Source organism: Ips typographus, linkage group LG1 (genome assembly GCF_016097725.1).
Source record: "Ips typographus isolate SLU linkage group LG1, UJ_Ityp_2.0, whole genome shotgun sequence".
Lineage (NCBI taxonomy): Eukaryota > Metazoa > Arthropoda > Insecta > Coleoptera > Curculionidae > Ips > Ips typographus.
Window position 1 is genome coordinate 7,936,307 of NC_138422.1, and position 21,093 is coordinate 7,957,399.

Below are 21,093 nucleotides of genomic sequence, written 5' to 3' on the forward strand. Positions count from 1 at the left end.
TAATAATTATACTTTTATCGAAATAGGTATATTAACTTTTTTCAACCAGTTTATATCAACACTATTTTTTTGAAAAAACAACATTATTCTGGATATTCCACTCAGTAGATATTACTAAACTATTCACTTCCATGAAAGATTTGGTCAAGAGAAGAAATCCAGGAAGTCAAATCAGGTGACCGAGATGGCCAATTTTGAAAACACCAAATAGTAATAAATAATAAATAGTACTAGTGTTATGTTCTAACGGTTATTTCATTTATTTTTATAGGCATGTAGCCATCTTTATTTTTATACTAAATCAGCTTTTGAAGTAAGAGTCTATCTCTGTATGTATTTGAGGTTCACCTTTCCTTTACTTTTTAACGTAAGGCAGTTCACGTTAACACTTTTGCTCTCAACCAGTCAAGTTGTTATCTGAGAACAAATCTAAAGAGTATAGTTATACGAATTAAATAACTTAGGTAGGTCGGGTGGGTGTACTTTCTACAATTAACAATATCAAATCTAACAAGTTGCGCAGTCAGTAGGATAATCTTTGACCAAATTATTAGTGTTCAGAAGGAATTTGTTCTTCAAGGAATAATAAGGAACTTCAACAAATAGACAGAATCAATAAAATCCTTACATTGTTCTTGCATCAACTAGAAACTGCCTCTGCAAAAAAAAGTAGAAAAGTATTTTACACAAAGTATTATCTGGTTGTGTTTTCATCATGACTGCTACTCCACTTCCTCTCCAGCCAATTTATCATTCATCCTAGATGAACGTGTCTCAATTCATAATATGTCTGATAATTTCGATGGAGACCTTTCTAAATTTTTTGGTTTCTTACAAGATTGTGATCAATCATCAATGATGTGGCATCTATGGAGCAGTTCCTAGGCTTAATGTCACTACATTAAGCACAACAACCATCCTGTATATCTTTAATAGCTGAATTCCAATAAGAACTTATTGGATTAGTGGTGAATTGTACCTGTAAATTTGCAGACATCAACCCAGTTTCTACACTTGGAAACCTAATCTAAGTTAAGTTAGGTTAGGTTTAGGTTTTAAAACTGTTATTCTATTTTTTCGTTATTGTCATAATATAGACGAAAAAAACAGCCACAAATAGATCATAGCAATTAAACTGACTTTATTAACGAATTCATTTTAATAAATTACTTAAAACTCACTGATCAAACACTTGTAAAGTTACTCAAAATCTACTGATCAAACACTTGTAAAGTATGGGCATGTATCAAACGTAATTTGTTTGGACCCCCTAGAGAACTTAACAATCTATCACAGTCCTATACGGCTATTAAAATTCAATTAACTGAAGTAATAACAACAAATAACACATGAAGCGAACCATACAATTCACCTTACGTCGCAAGTAAAAAACGATGTTTCCTGCAAACAAAAAGCTCCATAACGGTACCATCACGCTTTTCTGGTGCATAGATCTAGTATAATGGAATCAATTTTCCCCATTTTTCTGGGCAGCACCCACTCGACGACCAGACAAGAGGCCACTTTTTAAATAAACGATCCATATATTCCGGCGTCATGACAACGCGTTTGTGCTCCAATCACTTTTTGAGTTAAAGCGGCAATTTAAATTACGACAGCCAAAGTGTTTTATGGTGTCGGCTTTTGCTGCGCCCAGTAGAATATTCTACGAGGAGGTCTCGATGAATCGGATTTTCATTTGCTTGATTTCCGTCTTTCTGATTTACACATTCTGGTGTAGTACCGAGAATGGTTAAGTATAAAACCGGTGAGAAATACGGTATGACAGATAGATTAGTCGATTTAGTGCCACTTTCACTTAGATTTTAGTTCAAGTTAAAAACCCTACACTTAGAGCTTGGTAACCGACCCAACACTTGCAATCAATAGCAACAGATGTAAAAATGTATGTATCATTGTTATTATGCCATAAAAAAACATTTTTCTGGGACTGTTTATTAAGATTATTATTTATTATTAACTAGCGAGTTAACTAGTTTTTAATAGAAAATAACACTAATTATCTACCCGTGAGTAAGGTTATTACTCACAAGTTCAGTGCACCACCATCACGGCATCACGGATATACAGGGTTAGCCACCCAAATCGTTTATCAGAATCAAATATTTATAGAAGTTTGAGATTTAGGAAGTAAGATAATTTCGAAGCGTGCTATATTTTAAAAATATTTTCATCTTACTGTTACTTCCGGTTTAACCGGAAGTAGATGTCAACTTGCTTATTTTAAATGGAACACCCTGTAAATTATTGTATTTTTGAATAGTCCTATCGATTTCAAATATTTTTGATGCACCATAACCTACAGCTATCTGCAACGGTTTTCGAAATATTGACGTTTGAAAAATGCCTTTTTTAGTTTTTGGAGTGTCATACATTCTAATTTGAATAAGATAGAACAAAACGGCTTGCACGTACTTATCTTAACTTTTTGAGATTTATTGCGTGGTCATATCAGGAAATATGACAGGTGTCAATTTTTTTGACACCTGTCAAAATTAAAATTATTACCAAACGATAGATCTCAAAAAGCTAAGATAAAAACATGCAAGTCGTTTTGCTCTATCAAAAAGTGTCATTTTTCAAACATCAATATCTCGAAAACCGTTGTAGATATTTATAGGTTATGATACATAAAAAATATTTGAAATTCAAAAATATAATAAAATACAGGGTGCTCCAATTAAAATAAGCAAGTTGACATCAACTTCCGGTTAAACCGGAAGTGACAAAAAGTTGAAAATATTTTTTGAAACCTATAAAAAAAAACCTATAGGACCTATCAAATTTTTTTTAATTCCAAAATTTCAAATTTCTATTAATATTAAATCCTACGTCTAGCAAAAAGTAAAATAAAAATAACTCAAAATTAGAAAAAAATTTGTACCCAACGTCTCTTACTCAAAATCTTACTCTTCCTAACTGGTTACGTAAATAGTTATTTCACTATAAAGTCCGATAGTACAATAGCAGCTTAGCTTTTAAACTCGGTTTAAATAAGAAACGTCACGCAGGCATTAGTAACCAATCATGTTTAAAAATCCTGGCCTTCATCAGTCTGTAAATTGTAAGATCTGATTACCTCACCAGATACAAAATTAAACGACCATCAAAATGTAGTAAGTAAATGTTTTGAATGTGACGTTAGTTTTGTTTATTTCTCGCCTTGTCATATACGATCATTACGCCATAGATAAACAATGCCGCAAAATTTCTCAGTATTTGTGAGATGAAAGACATTTTGCTTAAATAGGTTATTTGTGAAATCATAGTATTTCAGCAGGGGAACTATGTAAGGGAACAGAAAAGAAATTTCGCTCCTTATCTCACTTTGACTTTCATGTAATTGCTATAAGTTTGGCTTGTTTAAATCTCTGCTTCTATCTCTATCAAGTTAGAATTGTGATGACAGGACGTAAACAGATCTTGGACAACCAAAAACTTGAAACTTGCATGATTTTGTTAGGCTACTTAAGCCCAAAGTATAGAAATTTTAACTTTGAAATGGAATGACTGTAGATGACACATACTGGCACTTTTGAATTTCCTGCAATAGCACTTGCTATGAAAACAAATTCACACACAAATTTTTGTTGACAACGTTGTAAACATGAGATGGTACGTTTACACCCATTAGAGTAACATAGAAATAATACTATTTAATAATACAATAAAAGTGAAGTATTATTTCCTTCATAGTTACATTAAGTAGACTTTTTGTTCTTTTTTCTACTCGCGTGTGCAAAGTATCTATTTCTTATTCTGTTACAAAATAAATTAAGTCTGGGGTTCCTCGTAAAAAAATATTGTTCCTAACTCTTGTGCAAAGTGTCTTGTCCGCACTTGTCTGATGCCCTCTGTGTTCATATTCAGCCATCGTGCGTACAAGACAAACTTGTTAGGAAAACTACTATTTTGCATATTATACGGTCAAAGTAATTTGTTTCGTTTTAATAAAATGCGAGAGAAACCTAGTCGCTAAAATCTTAAAATTACGTCATCGATGACGTGAATGCAGTTTTTGCTGGCGTTTTCTTTACCTTTACATTCTCACGTCATCGTATTTTTGTTTGATTTTCTGTATACCAGTAAACTAAAAAATTTTAATTCATGTATTATGTATGATTCTATTTCTGACTATAAAAACAGATATAGACTGATATTTTAAGATCATTTTCCGTTGGTTTTGTTACCGCCGCCCTTTCTTGCCTAAAAGTAACAGTTAATGCACTTTTTTTAACTTTGTTGATTTCTCTTTTCATTACCTTTCTTTCCTTTACGTTTAGACTTTTTTCTTTCTCTAAAAGCCCTCCAGGCCCTCTGTATAATTTTTGCGGAACGATTCATCAGCAACTTAAGTGCTAATTCTTGATACAACTGTTCTTCCTCTGCTTCTTTTTCTGCCATCAGCGTATTGTATATTAGTTCTTGATCGCTCATTTTGTCTTCCAGGTCATCCATGATCTCTTTTTCTTGGTCATATCTGATAAGATTCCAATCATATCAAATAGTTAATGAGTAATAAAAATACTTACTGTTCTTTTAAAGTTTCATATTCGGACTGTTTTTCTCCTACATCTTGGTCGTATTTGGTTATCCAGTTCTGAAGCTCTGTATGGGTTTTCATCGTCTTGTTCCTCATTCTGTTTTCTTCGTCTAAGTGATCTTCTAACAGTTTTTCGTATTTATTTGTAATGGCTTCGGCTTCTTCAGCTAGTTTAGCTTGTTTTTCTTCGCTTTCCAAACATTGTTGCATCATTTTCTTTTCTGATTCGTGACTATATGAATTTCGCATGTACTATACCAAAATCAAGCTTCATCATTAAACTTACATATTTTTTTCAATTGTAATTTGAAATTCCTCTTTCATACTAGCAATTTTTTTGTTGTAAGTTTCAAATATCTGCATTTTCCGGTTTAGTTCGCTTCCAAGCTGTTCACGTTGCGCTTTTAATTGCTGATCCAAATCTGTAATAGTAATGGATTATACGCTAAAAAAGTGTTATTAAGAAATACGAAAACCTTTAATGGCACTATTCAAGATAATGTTAGACTTAAAAGCCTCTCTCAGTCGTCTATCTCGTGCTTCTTCTTCAGTTCCAGTTACGTACAGCTTAATTTTGGCTAGAGATTTCAATTTTTCAAAGTGTCTTATAAATTCGCTAAGAAATGGTATTACTGTAGGGTTTTGAGCTTGACTGATTTCTTGGCGAATACATTTGTTACCAAATATCATATTAATCACTTGCATTAGATTTCCATCTACGGAGATGCTATCAACTGTTCGACTTTTCTAAAAAATGTACACTATAACTTCGTAAAGGCTTTCTAGGTAGTAGACTTACGTGCTTTCTTAATTTAATTTTATTGATAACATCGAATAACTCAACTGCTTCAGATGGAGCCTCTTTAAATTCCTCGTTATTGGAGTTCTTGTAGAGTTTTAAGACATAGAAAATGAATGACAGTTCTTCATTAGTGAAATTCTCACGAAGAATCGTTGCGTTGTTTTCTAGTAGAAAGGGTAAGTGAGCCTGAAATCAAAAAAAAATGTCGTTATTAAACAAAAGACTTGTCTTACGGATCACAATAGGATCATGACACTGACCAATGTTACTGTAATTATTATCTCATAAATGTGTGTCACTATCAATGTCAATGTAATAAACAAAATAGCATGTTTTGTGATGTAAACGTTTTCAGAGTTTGATAATGAAAAATATCGTTTATCACACGTCTAAAATAAAAAAATATGCTATTGCCGGACTGGTCAATCACTAGATGTGAGTATGTTAGGTTACAGGCTGAAATAAAATTATATGAAACTCGCACATGATCCTGCCATATGTAAAGTAACAAAATTTAACGGTAAAAAATATAACAATAAGTTAAAGCAAATTTTTAAAACATCGCAAAACCTAATATATCTACTCAATGAAAAACAATTAGCATTACTAAGCTTATCGCATTTGTCGTACTAAACGTGTGCATTGCAATCATTTAAAATTAATTACTGAGTCGAATAACAAACATACAGATACCGGGTTAATGGGGTTGTGTGTCTTTCAAGCCAACCGTAAAATTTAAAAAGCAAATTTTTATGTTTTTTTATTGGCAAAGCAGTACATACCAACTTGGCGAATTAACATCAAACACCCATTAGTTTATCAATTATATTTAGGTTATTGGTGGTTGTTTTAACAGACGTTATCCAATCGCAAGTTAGGTAAATACAGACACTAATGTTTTGTTAAACCAGATCTGACGTGGCTGACATAATTTGCAGTAACAATTGAATTACAACAGCGATATTGCCGCATTATGTTCTTGTTTTAGCCGAGATAAAAATATTCCAAGCAATAATCAATCAACAATTTACCAGTTATCCGCCGTACCGCTCGATATAAACAACGTCTTAAAAAAAAACATGAAGTTTTGTTGTGTATAATTTTTGTGTTATTTTCACTAGCAAAATGCATAATTACTATTCTATCGGCATTTAAACGACAGATAAGTTTTCCTTATAAATTGGAATAGTATGGAAGATAAGTAAGCTTAAATAGCGCGAGTCCTATTATAAAGCCTATAGTTAGTTAAGCTCGTTCAGTGGCACGAGCAGGAATCATGAACAGACATGTTTCTTTTTCCTGCTACTTGTTTTTGCAAGTTTGGTTTCTTCCTGCGGATCTCAGGCCTAATGACCATTTAGTGCGCACTAGACGACAAATTGTGGTAAGCGACCCACGACAGTCATGCGACAGTGAAGTGTATTGTCAAGGACCGTTGCTCGACACAATCCAAAGAGCTAGACTGTACTCGGATTCAAAAACTTTCGTTGACATGAGCCAAGTTAATAGCGAGAAAGTCACTTTGGCAAATTTCAAACAGTTAATGGCAAATACAAGCAATAATCCTTCAAAACAAGATTTAGAAAAGTTTATAAGCACAAACTTTGAAGACAGTTCAGAATTGGAGGAATGGACTCCAGAAGATTACAATTCCAGCCCAGAATTTTTAGACAGAATCAAAAATAAAGAAGTACGACAGTTTGCTTCTGAAATTGTAGCCATTTGGCCTACCTTAGGGAGAAAAGTAGCTGACGTGGTGTTTGCACGACCCGACCAACATTCCCTTATTGGTGTCCCTAACGGTTTTATTATACCAGGAGGTCGGTTTAGGGAACTTTACTACTGGGACACTTACTGGATTATTGAAGGGCTACTAATAAGTGACATGACCAACACTGCAAAAGGCATATTAGAAAACTTTCTTTACATTGTCAAACAGTACGGATTCATCCCTAATGGAGGAAGGATTTATTATTTAAACAGGTGATTCAGTGACGCAATTTATTAGCAGGTGTTTGTATACAGACATCTGGTATATTACGTTTGAATGTGACTTACCATTTAACATTGTAGATCGCAGCCTCCATTGTTGACGTTGATGGTGGGATTATTGTTTGAGAAAACTAATGACCTTGATTGGATACGAAGTAACATTGGTTTGCTAGATCAGGAGCTGACTTATTGGTTGACAAACAAAACTATTGAAGTCAGAGTGGATCAACAAACTTACAGGATGGCTCATTATATATCAGAGAGCACCACCCCACGACCTGAATCGTACAGAGAAGACATTAAAACATGTAATTATTTCACTGATAAAGCAGATAAGGTACTATAATTCGGTTAGATCAGTAAAGTGAAGCTAACTAGATTTTATAGGAACATTGCTATAGAGGACTGAAAAGTGGTGCTGAAAGTGGATGGGACTTTTCAAGTAGATGGTTTTTTGATGAAGATGGTGGAATACAAACCAATCTTACCCATATTGATACACAAAGAGTAATTCCAGTTGAACTCAATTCATTTTTAGCTGCTTCTTTTAAGCAGTTATCTAGTTTTTATAAGCTTCTGGATGATCGACAAAAATCGGCCGAATGGGAAGTTCACAACAAAAAATTCGAACTGGCTATTCAAAATGTTCTCTACAACGAAGAGGACGGAATATGGTATGACTTTGATCCAGTAAGTGCCTCTATTGTGTTTTATGATGATTTTATTTTATAATGGATAAGCAGTGTAAAGCTATTTGTTAACATTTCAGGTTCTTTCTAGACAGAGAACCATGTTCTTTGCCAGTAATTTTGCACCACTTTGGACGAATTCCTACCCACACCACAACATCAGCTTAAGAAGAGAATATGGTAAAAGAGCTGCTCAATATTTCCATAAGAACAACATAGATCAGTTTAAGGGAGGAATTCCAACTTCTCTCGAGGATGATAATGAACAGTGGGATTTTCCAAATGCTTGGCCTCCGCTACAAGAAATCGTAATTATCGGTAAGTATTGTTTTTTTTTTTCGTTTCGAACTGCAGAAATGCAATCGTCAACCAATAATAATAGTCGTATAGTATTCGTAAAGTACCAAAACAACAAAAATTTGTGTATTAAATATTCTGATAATTCCAATTTATTTAAAAAGGTTGTGGATTAAGTAGTGTGTTTACAGAAAATAACAAAGTATTAACAAAACAAAAAAAATGTAAAGATAACATTGTTGTTTGCAAGAAATAAATATACAATCGCGCCCACGCTCTGCAGTACGTGAATCGAAGTTTATCTTTCACAGAAAATGTTTAAAAAAACAGAAGAAATAAAAGTATTTGGATCACCTGCAACTATACATTCAACAATAAGATGAACTTGGCAATAACGTAAAAAACCAACAAATCTTGTGATTGTGTCCTTTTAGTTTTATAATTAAGATTTTTCACGTTTTTTATAAAAACTTTTTTATCTTAATGTCAGTGACGATGAATAACAAACTATTAAACAATATTCTAATCGCGAATAAGTGGATAACGCACAGGATCCTAATTTTAGGAGAATGTCTCAGTAATTCTCTTGAAGCTTCTCAAATGTATGGGGTGATCAAATAAGAGAGAATTCTACTGTATTTCAGAAAATACAGTGTGTAAGGAGGACCACTATGATGATCTTAAACACACGGTTAAAAATACAGATTTTCTTAAATGAGAGGAAAGTTGCATAACCATCATCTTAAAAGAAATATTTTGAAAAATAGCTATTTATATAACCAGTTACGAAAAGTGCGATTTTGTGTAACGAATGAATGTTTGCAGGACGAGCAAAGCGAGATTGATATGAATTGTACTTATTTTTGATTTTCTCAGTTTAAATGAATAAAAAAGAAGTTAGAAAAGCTAATAAATTGTCGTATTCATTTATTAACTAGTTAAGAAATAGCCATTTTATCACTAGTTACAAAAAGTGTTACTTTTCGTAACTAGTTACGAAAGGTAGAACGTTACGTCACTGTTGTCAGTTTTGAAAAGTGCCACTTTATATATCAAAATTAGAAAAAGATATTTATAATTGGTCTATTTTTCTGCTAATTTTATGCTGATTAGAAACAAAATTCTAAATTTGACACTGTATTTTCTAGGTCTGTGGAATACAGAACACCATCTTGCCAAAAAATACGCCCGACAATCAGCGGAAAACTGGATTGAAGCAAATTTAATAGGATTCAATGAACAACAGGCTTTGTTCGAAAAGTACGACTCTACTCGAGTAGGTCAATACGGTGGTGGTGGGGAGTATGAAGTGCAAAAAGGATTTGGCTGGACCAATGGCGTGGCCTTAAACTTAATCCAAAAATTTTTTAGTCACAATGAAAAAGACATCAATCAAATTAACGAATAAATAACCATTAAAGCTTATTTCTAGTGATTTTCATTCACTTACCATTACACTCAATACTGATACGGCTTTGTTAAGGGAAAACATGACCCGGTCTGCTTGGATTCGTAACTCAGTGTCCATGGGAGATACAGTTTCGGGTTTTTCAATGTTAAGTCCTTGGAAATAGTCGGCTCGATCGCCATTTTCTATGATGGAATTGAACGGTTTAGGGGCACGTTTAAAGCAGCTTTCAAATATATGTTTTGAGCTCATTTTGCTTGATTTTAACCTGTTTAGACTTTGACAGAGGATTGAATCAGGTAAAGCTGTATTGTTTGGTCGATAAATTGATGTCATGTGCAAACAGATGAAGGAAAAATAATCAATTTTTACCACCGTAATTGCCGGTTATATGTATAATATTTCGAATTTGAAAATACTTAAATGTATATCGCTTTTTTCAAATTTTAGGAAGAAATTAAAAGAAAAATAGGTAAATTGCTGTCGAATTGAAATAAACCGCTCGAATTTAGTGAATAATTTTGAGTTAAAATATTTTGAAAACAAAAGAAGGTACTAATTTTTGGTTTGGGGTATCGATTAGAGTCATTCATCGAGAAGTTACTCCGGTTTGTCTCTCTCTCTCGGTAGCACTGCAACCCTTGGTGGGTGGTACAGGTGGTAACGACTTGACTCCATTGGTCCCGGACCATCAGCCATATCCTCCTTCCAGCCATACACCTGAATAGTCTGTAAGCCTTTCGCCAATATTCTTTGGCAGGGAATGCGGCCTCAGATAGATGGATCAAGCAAGACTACTGCTTTTTACCCTCCCATCGCTGTAGACCAAAAGGGTAGGTCTGGAAGGGGAAATCGCTACATGTCCAGGAAATTTCTCTTTCGGAAAGTTCCCAGAGTTGCATAGGAGTCCTCTGTCCTGGGAAAAGGGCGGTTCTTGTCCTCCATTTCTTCTTTCTTCGTCAGCTCGTCCATCTCTGGTGGTCCTGGCAAACTATAGAATGTTCAAACAGCCGGCTTTCGTTCGTCTGTTTTTACATCCTAAAGTTTTGGGGAGTTAGGGTCTGGTGAGTGGGGAATGGTTATCCCTCTTTTGCGTAGGCGAAGCGGGGGAAAGTGCCAGGAGTGCAGTCAGAGCCCAGTTAGCACCAGGATAACTGCGGAAAAGTTCTACCCAGATATTGAGAATAAAATTCTCTACAGCCGGGAGAACGTCTGGGGGAAATTGTGGTCCTCTTCTTGGCTGGTTGGTCCTGAATTGTCGTCTATCTCATCCAATAACTGGTATCGGGGACGTTTGTGAGGTGCTTCTAGCTCCCCAACTCCCTTGACCGATAGAACCATATAGGGTGTTTAAAGAAAGTTAAAGTGAAAGAATAACTTGTGCAAACAATTTCAAGTTTTACTCAATGTCGCTGGACACCCTGTAAGGTCTTACCAAATATGGGGCTTGTCCTGAAAAATACTCAGATTATGTAATGGATAATGTTGCATATACAACGGCATTTGAATGATAGATTGAAACTTGCTAATATGGCTTGATTTTACGATTGAACACTGTTATATCCATTTTCCGTAAAAATCGAGAAAGTCCCGAGGTAATACCCTAGACAATAAGTTAGAAAAAAGTTAAAAATATTCATTAGTAATGTGACTGTAATTTAATACTTTTCTTTTTTTTGCACACATTCTTGTCCCACTTTGATTGTCTCTAGCCACTGCACTAAAAATCATTCAAAAAAGTATACTTTTTTGCACTCCTGAAATCTTTCCCTGAATAGTTTTTCTCGAAAAGTGGATGCGATAATTGAAAAGGTCCACAACCAAAACGTTTTCTCAGCAGATTAGAAAAGACTGTTTCAAATCAAACACAATGAACGTCATTAATTATTGATAAAGACTTCAAGTAGTGTACCTACTTCAAACATTTCTCATTAAGTGTCATTTCTAAACAAAGCATGGAACGAACATCGTTATTAGCATTTTTCTTTATTTGTGTGGCATCTGCCACTTCCACACTGCTGAAAGACCAAGAACAATGGCTAACATTCAAGGTATGTTTTTTTCAGTTTTGGATTTTATTACATTCTAATAATTTTAACAGGAAAAACATGCAAAAACTTACACAGACCCTACAGAAGAATCCGAACGTTTTGCAGTTTTCCAAGAAAACTTACGAACCATAGAAGCTCACAATCTTTTGTACGAATCCGGACAGGCTACTTACCAGATGGGAGTAACAAAGTTTGCTGATTGGACCTCTGAAGAGTTTCAGGCTCTTCTTAAAAAGCAAAGCGGAACCAAACCCATTGTAAATAAGGCTGAATATTTCCATATTTTAGGTAAGCCTGACTTACCTAACGCTACTGATTGGAGAGATGTTGATGCTGTCACTAGGGTCAAGGACCAAGGATCTTGTGGTTCTTGCTGGGCTTTCTCTGTGGTATTATTTTTTATTTAATTTTTTGAACCATAAGTTTAACTTTTAATTTTTAGACTGGTTCATTGGAAAGCTTTTATTACTTGAGGTACAACGAAAAAGTGGAATTTAGTGAACAGCAGCTGATTGACTGTGATTCTTCCAACACGGGTTGCATAGATGGGGAAGAAGCACCAGCTATGGAATATCTGGTGGAAAACGGTGCATTTACTATTATTATGGAATTTTAAATATCCTAATACAATTTGTTGTTTGTTATATATTAGGCATCATATCCGAAGACGCTTACCCGTATGTAGGTAAGCAGCAGACCTGCAAATACAATCAATCAGACGTAAAGGCCTACTTGGAAGATTACATCCCCATTGAACCAGGAGATGAAGACACTCTACTACTTGTGGTAGGCTTTCTAGGTCCTACTTCCGTAGCTTTGGATGGTACTAGATTACCTTTCTACACATCAGGTGCCAAAATTCAATTATTTAATTAATTTTGTACTTATACTTTTAACATTTTAAGGAATATTTACGGATAACACATGTTTACAAAACAAAACCAATCATGCTGTGCTAGCTGTGGGCTACGGTCATGACAACTCTACAGACATGGATTATTGGATAATCAAAAATTCTTGGGGTACACTCTGGGGTGAATCAGGTTACTTTAAGATCCGAAGAGGAACAAATGAATGTGCCATCGCTATGGATAGCGTTTACCCATCATTTGGCATACAACCAAACACAACAGAAGATACTTCAAACTGATTTTGGGATTATGTCGTTGTTTACTATGTAACACTGTTGGATTATGATAAAAAAGATTTGAAACAAAATAAAAACATTTTATTAAAAAAGATTATTAACAGAAACCTGGTGAACTCATTAGACGTACTACTTTTAAATCGATACAAATACTTCTAATGATAATCTTTTCTTCTTTTTCTGCCTTTCCTAATTTTTTGCACTGCTTCCTGACTTGAGCCTTCTGATACCAATTTCCACTTGCTGTTTTCCTTATATCATCCGTCTGCGTTTTGTCTCTTTCGGTCTTCATTTAACGATCTTTGATGACCATCTCCCGTCATTCAGCTTTGCTATACGTGGCCCACCCATTGCCATTCCATTTCTTCAATTATGTCTTTAAACTTAGTTCTTCTCCGATTTCCTTGTTTTTCCACCAGTCATTCTTGAAGACGTCTCCAATGGTTAATGTAAATAACTTTTTAAGGGATGCATTTTTGAAGATGCTTTCAATTATGTAGTATATCTGGAGTCGATACGTGCGTTGTCCATAGAATTTAGTATACAGCAGAGATCAATCGATTTAATTAATAAGTGATCAATTTTAGAGAAACCCATTCGAAAACTTCATACTGCCATTCTGTTCAATAGTATTCTATATTAGTTTGGTGTTTTTGGTTCTTATGTCTTTCTGTATGTGTTTCTTGGTATTTTTATTTAACTCTTTGTATTGCTCTGGTGTTTTTGCAACTTTCTTCTGTTATTTATAAGATTTATACGCTGGTATGAATACGTAATTCTATTTTCTATGCGATTTGGTCTATGCTTAGGTTGGTATCAGAGTTAACGGATTATAGTCTGGTTTCTAATTCTTTTTCGTATTTATCTTTGATGCTTTCAAGTTCCTGTGCGGTAGCAAACAAGAGTCTTTGAGCCATTTTATTTCTTTCTTCTTTTATTCGATAATATAAAGTCTATTTCATTCTTTGTAGTATTATCTGGGCTTCTGCAGGTCCATTTTCTTTGTACTGGTTTATGAGAGAAGGTGTTCAGGCAGTGGAGATTTTACTTTGCTAGAAAGTAAGCTAGCACAAGTACATCAGTAACATAAGCAACGTCACAAAACAAATACAGGATGGTCCTCCGAAAACTGCATCGATCGATTATGGATAAAGTAATAATAAAAAATCTGAATTACCTAATCTGAGCAAAGATGTTTGCAAACATATAGCACCAACTTTGACTATAAAAGTTAAGAAAAACACACCTTAAATGTTCACTCACACGTTCTATGCAGAATCTTACCTTACTCAAACATTCTAAACCTGGTAGGATGATTCCTAAAAACCGGTTTGGTAAACCTGACTTACATTAATGTAATTAATAGTTGATTGTAACCCATTTGCTGTAAAGGACATATTATGCAGTAAACCGCTATTCCAGTAACATCGATAAAATCTTAATTAAATTGATGTCAATTTCCCATAATTATACAAAATAATTAATGTGAATAAATATCACGCTTCATCGAAAACTTTTCCTCAATTATTGTTTACGTGACAAAAATGAAGTATAGTAGAATATCAATATTATTTTTCAAATCGATTACAATCGTATCTGGTTTTTTTGGTTTGGTGCCTCCTTATAACTTTACAGAAAGACAGATAATTTATTTAAATATCTACACAACATACACTATCATTCTCAAAACCGTGTAGTTGTGCTTTTGGTTGATTTTGTTGGTAAACCAATACCAAAATGTATCTAACAATACAAGGATCATGTTTTTTGTCTTTAATTTAACCATTACGTCACTGGGATATTGTGTGATGCTGTTAGTGATGACGTATTCGTATAAAAGGTCAAGTAAATGGAAGAAAATTTTTGATGGAATGACTTCTATGGAAAGCAACTCGGTTCTAAACATTCGGTATCAGTTTGAAGAAAACTTAATTAAAAATCCTGTATTCCAATTTTTTACTTTAGTAGTAGTGTTAATTGCACTAATTGTTTGTTATTTTATACTTTACCACGACTCTATGGAAGTCCATGATACTTTTAGAATTGTTTCGTTTGTTTATAACTTTATGATATCTTTGGTGGCTACTAACTTTTGCATTGCAGTTAAAAACAAGTTTACTGATATTAACCAAAAATTACAACAAAGCAAAAATGAGCAATTTTATAACGCTATTCAAACTGTCAGAACGTGCAGAATATTATACGAGCAAACTGGTTGTATTGTAAATCTTCTGAATGATTTGTTTGGGTTGCCAATAATCCTGATGTACTTTGTTAATGGTATCCAAACCCTAGAGATTTCTTCCACACTTTTTGTCAATATGAAGAAAGACCTTGATGTGGAAATTGATGTTAATTTAGTAGTAGTTCTGACGTTGAATATAGTTTTTTTGGTAAGTAATTCAATCTTTTGTTCATGTGCAAATTAACTACTTTTTAGTTATCTCCCCTCACATTAACGATGTCTTGCGACAAAGCCAAACGAGAATCCAGAAAACTACTGCATACTTGTAAAAGCTTACAAAAGTCTCTGGATATTTATACTAAAAGATATCAAGAGCTGGAAGGGTTTATTGAGCAAATAACATGTAAACGAGTAAATTTTAATGCTTTTAGGTGCTTCGAAGTGGACAGGAAAGCTATTGTTATGCTTATTACTATAACGTCTAATTATTTTATTGTAATTGTGCAATTTCTAAATACAAAGTAATGTTTTTTACCTGCTACAAATGTGTTGTTGTTTTGGAATGTATTACATGTAGGTCCTTTTGCAACCTGAGGCAGGATATTTCTTCTTCTTCATGTGCCGTCTCCTCTGAGAAGGTTGGCAATCATCACAGAAATTGGAACCTTCGATGGCGCTGTTCTAAATAAATCCACAAACTGCAGTTGAACCACATTCTTAGGTTGTTCAACCAAAAAATGCCTCTTCTTTCTAGGCGTTTCCGCCCCTGAATCTTTCCCTACATGTAACGTTTGTAATCTTATCCACCCAGCTTATCCTCAACATTCTTCTGTACGCCCACAACTCGAAAGCGTCCAATCTATCACTAGTATTTTTTTTTTCAGCCTCCATCCCTTATAAAAGAACAGAAAACACGTAACACCTCAAAAGTCTGGTCTTCAAGCCAATAGTCAGATCTCTACTGCACTCGTCTTGTTAAATGCGCTTCTTGCTTGTCCGATCCTTGATTTGATCTTCTCAGTATAATCGTTGTATTCGTTAATTATTGCTCCCAAGTATTTGTATTTTCTCACTTTCTTTATTTGTTCTCCATAGGTCATTAGGCTTTCTTGACACTGTTGTGATTTTGTTATCACCAGGACACTTATTTGATAATATTTGAAGACACTTACATGAAAAACGAATGAAAAACATCCGGTGCGCAGATGATACAGAGGTTTTCCCTGACAAAATAAACGACTTACTAATGAACAAAATAAAAAACGTCAGCAGTAAATATGGCTTAAAAATTAAAATTGCGAAAACTAAATGATTGGTAATCAGTAAAACACAGGTTACCTATCTGGGAACCATGGTCAATAATAATTGGGACCACTCACAGAAGACATAACCTCAATATCGACCTCAAAATCGGACTCCTCTGATGCTATGATTTTCTAGGTTCTTTTCTATGAGATGGAGACATGGACCTTAACTGAGGCAACACAGAGAAAACCTTAAGTCTTCGAAATGTGGCTTTATAGGACGATGCTGAGAATATCATGGGTGGACAGGGCAGTGATGGAGAGAATGAAGAACGACTTGGAAGTAATGAACATCATCAACAGAAGAAGCTTGAGTACCCGGGACATATTGTGAAGAACGAAAGTAAATATCACCTTTTCTCCAAGAGAAAGTTTATGACAGAAAACCACCAGGAAGAAGGAGAATATCTTGGCTTAAAAACTACCACTAACGATACACTAATAAAACTAATTTTGAGACTAAAAATACAAATATTTTTCTTAACAATACTGTTTAAATAAATAGGAAATTGCAAAATTGCAATACAGTCAGATAATCGTGTAAAATTAAGCGGAGCATGCCTCAACATTAGTTTCAGGAATAACTAAAAATAGTAATGAGTGACCAGGCATCGTGTATGAATCCTTAAGCTCGACTGCTTTTGGTGCAAATGCTGGTAGTTCATAGTCCTCAGATAAGCTCTGAACTTCACCGTTTACTTTAATAATCCTGAGAAGAAGATTAAAAGTAATTTCAGAAATGTTACTCCTCAACAATTAAAACTTACTGAGAGGATAAGTCAGTTTCTGGGGTGAACTCAAACGAGTAAGCTGATTCAGATCTGCTTTCAAATCCGGCCAAACTGAAGCTTCCCTCTTCCGAATCCAAATTTACTCCAAAAACTAAAACTTTTAAATTACATAAAATTTCTAAACAAATAATGTGAACTTTACCAACTATGGCGTTATCACCCCACAACGAATTTGATTTAGCACAATGAGCGTAAAGGCGGATTGTTCTTAACTCCTCACCGTCATGACTGTTATCAAGTACTTTAGTGCCGACTAATGCCTTGTAGTAAATGGCAATCCACCAATCCTAAAGTTGGAAAATTTAATTAGAAATAGCAGGAAAATTAATAGGAAAAAGAGTCTCACTGGATTAGGAAGATACGATTCATTTAACAAAGGGTAATTGTACCCCCAAATGGTTTGTCTGACAATAACATCCAAACCCAATTTAGCTCCCAAACCAAGTTTATCCAACCAAAGGAAGGTAGCAAGGAATCTGTCAGTCATTCCTACAGCTCCCTTACTAGAGCATGAGGAGGTCTCTCCTAAATTAGTAATCAAGTTTTTTAGTTCCAAAAATTAGTTACTTGTTTAAATTCCCTACCTAACCAGACTTTCCGATCAGGCCCAGCAATACCAGTCACAATCTTCGTTTTCTCTTCAAATAAGTTAAAAGTTGAAGAATTTATGAACAAGTCTTCCGTAGCTATCTCGCCGTTAAAGTAGTATCTAAATACAAATTGATAACCTCGATTCAATTATAAAAGTATAAAACAAGTTCTTACTGATGGTAAGTGACAGCGTCTATAGCTGTTCCAACGTCAGACACGAAATTAGCTAAATATTCTTGAGTATCCTGTGAATTGCCTACATCAAACATGCTAGGGCCGACCAAATAAGAAGAATCGTATCCGTATTGGTTCAATATGGCGCGTAGGTTTATGTAGTCTTGTGCAAGTTGATCAGGTGTTACTGTTGTTTGGAAGAGATAGTCATATAGATCCGGCTCTGGAAATAAGACCAATATCAAAATGTTCTTTTTGTATACTTTCTGGTTCAATTATTCTGCTTTAAATTAATTCCTTTGATAGAGTGTGTACTTTTTTAAATAGTAAGAAATAATGAAAAAAGTATGATGAATCCAAAAATTATGTCAAAATGCATAATCACCTACTATAAAATTCCATAAAAAAAAAATCAATATAGCGTTTAAAAAAACGTTTGAAAATTTTGCAATAAATAAAATATTATATCTAATAAGACTTACCATAATTATCTAGTAAAATATACACTTACCATTTCCAAGTTCAAAGTTCAATTGAATATTATGTTGGCTGGCAAAACTGATCAACTCCTCAGCGTTTGATGAATCCCAAGACCCATCGCTGTTTCTCAACAAAGAATTCAGATCTAGTAAAATGTTTACATCAGACTGTTTCGTAAAGGCAGAAAGTTGCTCTAAGAAGGAACCTGTAAAGCAACTGTTAAAAGAGTAAGTTTTCATGTTGTTCCACTTACTATCAAGAATAATTTCTCCAATTGAGCTACGAATACGTGGTTCAGAAGAATCTACAAACAAAACCGTGTCTGCTGTAGTACCTCCTACTCGAAAGTACATGGGAGCAAGATGTTTTACCAAAGGTAAAAAGTTTGGATTGCTAAAAAGTATTATTGGAATACAAACATTTAACACATCGTATAACTTACGAAAAATTGACTAGAGAAATCAAACCAGTGTCTAAAGCTACACTTACAAATGATTCGCTCACAGTGTGCAACGGTTCTTTACCATTGTCAATTGTGTAAGTTAAACTATTGGCCAGTCCAAACAGGACAACTAAAATGGTCACAAAAAAAATGAATCTCACTACTAAAAATCTAATCAGTGTTTAAACTTACCTTCAATCAGAAGCACAACTTTCCTCATGACGATACCTAGTTTATTAGTTGTACTTGCATAAATAAAACAAAAAAGACAGTCGATTGATTTTATACCTAGAAACCTTTAAAGTGGAACTTCTTCAATTTATTTATTGACATATTGCAGATAATATTAAGAGGTGAGATAAAAAGGAAAAAAATAAAATTGCTAATTACTTCTATTAGGTAATTATTCTCAAAATGCATGATAAAAAAATCATCAAAATAAAAAAATGTTGATAAACGTTATCACTAAAGATCATATTATGAATATTTAAGGGTAGCACATATATGCATTAATAAGTAGGTACTACCTATATGTAATCTCAATATATGTATATCTACTTATGTCAATCAAATTAAGATGAGTGGTGTTTGCGACTTCAGATGATCCAAAATCAATATATGAATGGTGGTATAATTGTGATAGGAATTAAAATATTAAGTTATTTATTTGTTTTATGTAAAATAGGGTCTTGATTTGCATAAGTGTATACAGAAAATATTAACTACTACGTAATAACCACACGAGTAAGATAACATGTCAGGTGAATGTTATTGAAAAATTTCCAAACCAAAAAGAAGACATTTTTTCAAAAATACTAATGTAGTTAGTTATGAACAATCTGATTTTGTGTAGCGATTGAATTCAATTTTGAATTGAATTTTAGGATGAACGTATTTTTGCTAGGACTTTAATAATATGCTTTTTATTCATTATATAGTTTTAAATAGGTAATTACCTACCCGAGAGTAATCAGTCATTATTACTCACTAGTTTAGTTCACCAGCCAACACCACCAATATATAGCAAAAATCTAAATAAAATGGTATAACTTAATAGTCCAGCAGTGGACTCAACGGGCTGATTGAACGGAACAGTATAATAGAAACATAATTGTTTTGAATGTTACTTTCGTGAACATTTGCCTATTTATTTGTCAAAATTCAAAATACTTACCTAAAAAACATTCATATTTGTTTGAATGTGAGTGCATTTTTTTTAAATGCTAAAGCAGTTCAGCTAATGATCCGCAAACATTCTTAAAAACTACCGATGTTACATGTCCCCACAACAAATAATCAAGAGATGTGAGGTTCGGCGAGCGAGCTGGCCACCCTGTTGGACTTCGACGTCCTAAAAATTGTCAGAGCACTCTTCAAGTGTCTCAAATCTTAGAAAAATCGTTTATAATGGCCAGACGTGCTTCTATCGAAAATTTCCTTACACTTAGGAAGATCCCAAAAAGGTGGGTCTTTCCTACGTTCAAAATTTGAGTTACTTATGTACTATTCTATCTGAAAAGCTTTTCGGTGTCGTGCCTGTCTTCAAACGTGGGCTATTTCCATGACTATTTGGTTGAATTGGTATCTCGCTATTGGAATAGTTGTTCTACTCCCAGTCCGGTCCAATTTCTAATATTTCGTAGCCACGAAAGCTTTTGCAATCTATCCATCTTCTGCCCTCGACCTGAATGATTAGGCGAGGGATGTGATATTTGTAACCTCGCATTATATGCCCAAAATAACAGGTCTTACTTGCTTTATGGTGTTCAGGAGTTCTCGATCCGTATTCAGCTGCCTGAGTACCTCTTCATTACTGAATGTGCATTCCATGGGATCTTGAGCAGGATTCTCCGATAGCACCCAAATGCTTCTATTTTATTCATGATTTCAACTTTAAGCGTTCAAGTCTCACATCCGCACAGAAAGATGCTCTATACGTAACAGAAGAGTGTTCTTAACCGGGTCTGAACTGTGAGGTTTCCATTTACCGAATGTCCAACGTGCTATTTCAGTCCTCGCTCTTACCTCTTTGTCGCACTAAAATGTGATTCCAGTTCAATGTTGTTATTGTAATCAGAATTGATTCTAAGTTTATTCTACCTACAGTCATGTATTTCGTTTTTTTAGGTTTATTGCTTTCCACGACCAGCCTCATGCACTCTATCCATCAGCATTT

At 34.2% G+C, this 21,093-nt stretch overlaps 4 protein-coding genes across 4 annotated transcripts; 2 read left to right on the plus strand and 2 right to left on the minus strand.

Moving 5' to 3' along the window:
- Positions 1-4,116: 4,116 nt before the first annotated feature.
- Positions 4,117-11,497, minus strand: LOC145740456 (dynein regulatory complex subunit 10-like). The gene is made up of 7 exons (XM_081996041.1): positions 9,795-11,497; positions 5,364-5,552; positions 5,041-5,311; positions 4,851-4,986; positions 4,554-4,796; positions 4,284-4,501; positions 4,117-4,227 (listed from the first exon to the last, which is right to left on the minus strand). The coding sequence occupies exons 1-7, from the start codon at positions 10,086-10,088 to the stop codon at positions 4,208-4,210; spliced, it is 1,371 nt and encodes a 456-aa protein (XP_081852167.1). The 5' UTR covers positions 10,089-11,497; the 3' UTR covers positions 4,117-4,207.
- On the plus strand, positions 6,438-9,769 carry LOC145740454 (trehalase-like). The gene is made up of 5 exons (XM_081996039.1): positions 6,438-7,349; positions 7,440-7,695; positions 7,746-8,048; positions 8,128-8,365; positions 9,493-9,769. The coding sequence occupies exons 1-5, from the start codon at positions 6,643-6,645 to the stop codon at positions 9,750-9,752; spliced, it is 1,764 nt and encodes a 587-aa protein (XP_081852165.1). The 5' UTR covers positions 6,438-6,642; the 3' UTR covers positions 9,753-9,769.
- A 148-nt stretch (positions 11,498-11,645) lies between the features above and the next one.
- LOC145740457 (digestive cysteine proteinase 1-like) lies at positions 11,646-13,100 on the plus strand. The gene is made up of 5 exons (XM_081996043.1): positions 11,646-11,803; positions 11,854-12,192; positions 12,246-12,390; positions 12,456-12,653; positions 12,709-13,100. The coding sequence occupies exons 1-5, from the start codon at positions 11,708-11,710 to the stop codon at positions 12,951-12,953; spliced, it is 1,023 nt and encodes a 340-aa protein (XP_081852169.1). The 5' UTR covers positions 11,646-11,707; the 3' UTR covers positions 12,954-13,100.
- Positions 13,101-16,890: 3,790 nt separating this feature from the next.
- Positions 16,891-19,267, minus strand: LOC145740455 (heparanase-like). The gene is made up of 10 exons (XM_081996040.1): positions 19,110-19,267; positions 18,918-19,047; positions 18,729-18,868; positions 18,507-18,680; positions 17,996-18,218; positions 17,815-17,939; positions 17,577-17,755; positions 17,373-17,517; positions 17,207-17,321; positions 16,891-17,148 (listed from the first exon to the last, which is right to left on the minus strand). The coding sequence occupies exons 1-10, from the start codon at positions 19,135-19,137 to the stop codon at positions 16,986-16,988; spliced, it is 1,422 nt and encodes a 473-aa protein (XP_081852166.1). The 5' UTR covers positions 19,138-19,267; the 3' UTR covers positions 16,891-16,985.
- Positions 19,268-21,093: the final 1,826 nt, after the last annotated feature.

What these genes read in the sequence shown, in the direction of transcription:
- LOC145740455 (XM_081996040.1), bottom strand. Translation starts at nt 19,137, where the DNA reads ATGAGGAAAGTTGTGCTTCTGATTGAAG. An exon ending in GAACTTTGAACTTGGAAATG is followed by an intron (nt 18,219 to 18,506) that starts GTAAGTGTATAT and finishes TCTTATTTCCAG; the next exon opens with AGCCGGATCTATATGACTAT. An exon ending in AATCGTATCTTCCTAATCCA is followed by an intron (nt 17,518 to 17,576) that starts GTGAGACTCTTT and finishes TTCCAACTTTAG; the next exon opens with GATTGGTGGATTGCCATTTA.
- LOC145740454 (XM_081996039.1), top strand. Translation starts at nt 6,643, where the DNA reads ATGAACAGACATGTTTCTTTTTCCTGCTACTTGTTTTTGCAAGTTTGG. An exon ending in AGGATTTATTATTTAAACAG is followed by an intron (nt 7,350 to 7,439) that starts GTGATTCAGTGA and finishes TTAACATTGTAG; the next exon opens with ATCGCAGCCTCCATTGTTGA. An exon ending in ACAAGAAATCGTAATTATCG is followed by an intron (nt 8,366 to 9,492) that starts GTAAGTATTGTT and finishes TGTATTTTCTAG; the next exon opens with GTCTGTGGAATACAGAACAC.
- LOC145740457 (XM_081996043.1), top strand. Translation starts at nt 11,708, where the DNA reads ATGGAACGAACATCGTTATTAGCATTTTTCTTTATTTGTGTGGCATCT. An exon ending in CTTGCTGGGCTTTCTCTGTG is followed by an intron (nt 12,193 to 12,245) that starts GTATTATTTTTT and finishes TTTAATTTTTAG; the next exon opens with ACTGGTTCATTGGAAAGCTT. An exon ending in GGAATATCTGGTGGAAAACG is followed by an intron (nt 12,391 to 12,455) that starts GTGCATTTACTA and finishes GTTATATATTAG; the next exon opens with GCATCATATCCGAAGACGCT.
- LOC145740456 (XM_081996041.1), bottom strand. Translation starts at nt 10,088, where the DNA reads ATGACATCAATTTATCGACCAAACAATACAGCTTTACCTGATTCAATC. An exon ending in TATCAGTATTGAGTGTAATG is followed by an intron (nt 5,553 to 9,794) that starts GTAAGTGAATGA and finishes TTTTGATTTCAG; the next exon opens with GCTCACTTACCCTTTCTACT. An exon ending in AAATTAAATTAAGAAAGCAC is followed by an intron (nt 5,312 to 5,363) that starts GTAAGTCTACTA and finishes TACATTTTTTAG; the next exon opens with AAAAGTCGAACAGTTGATAG.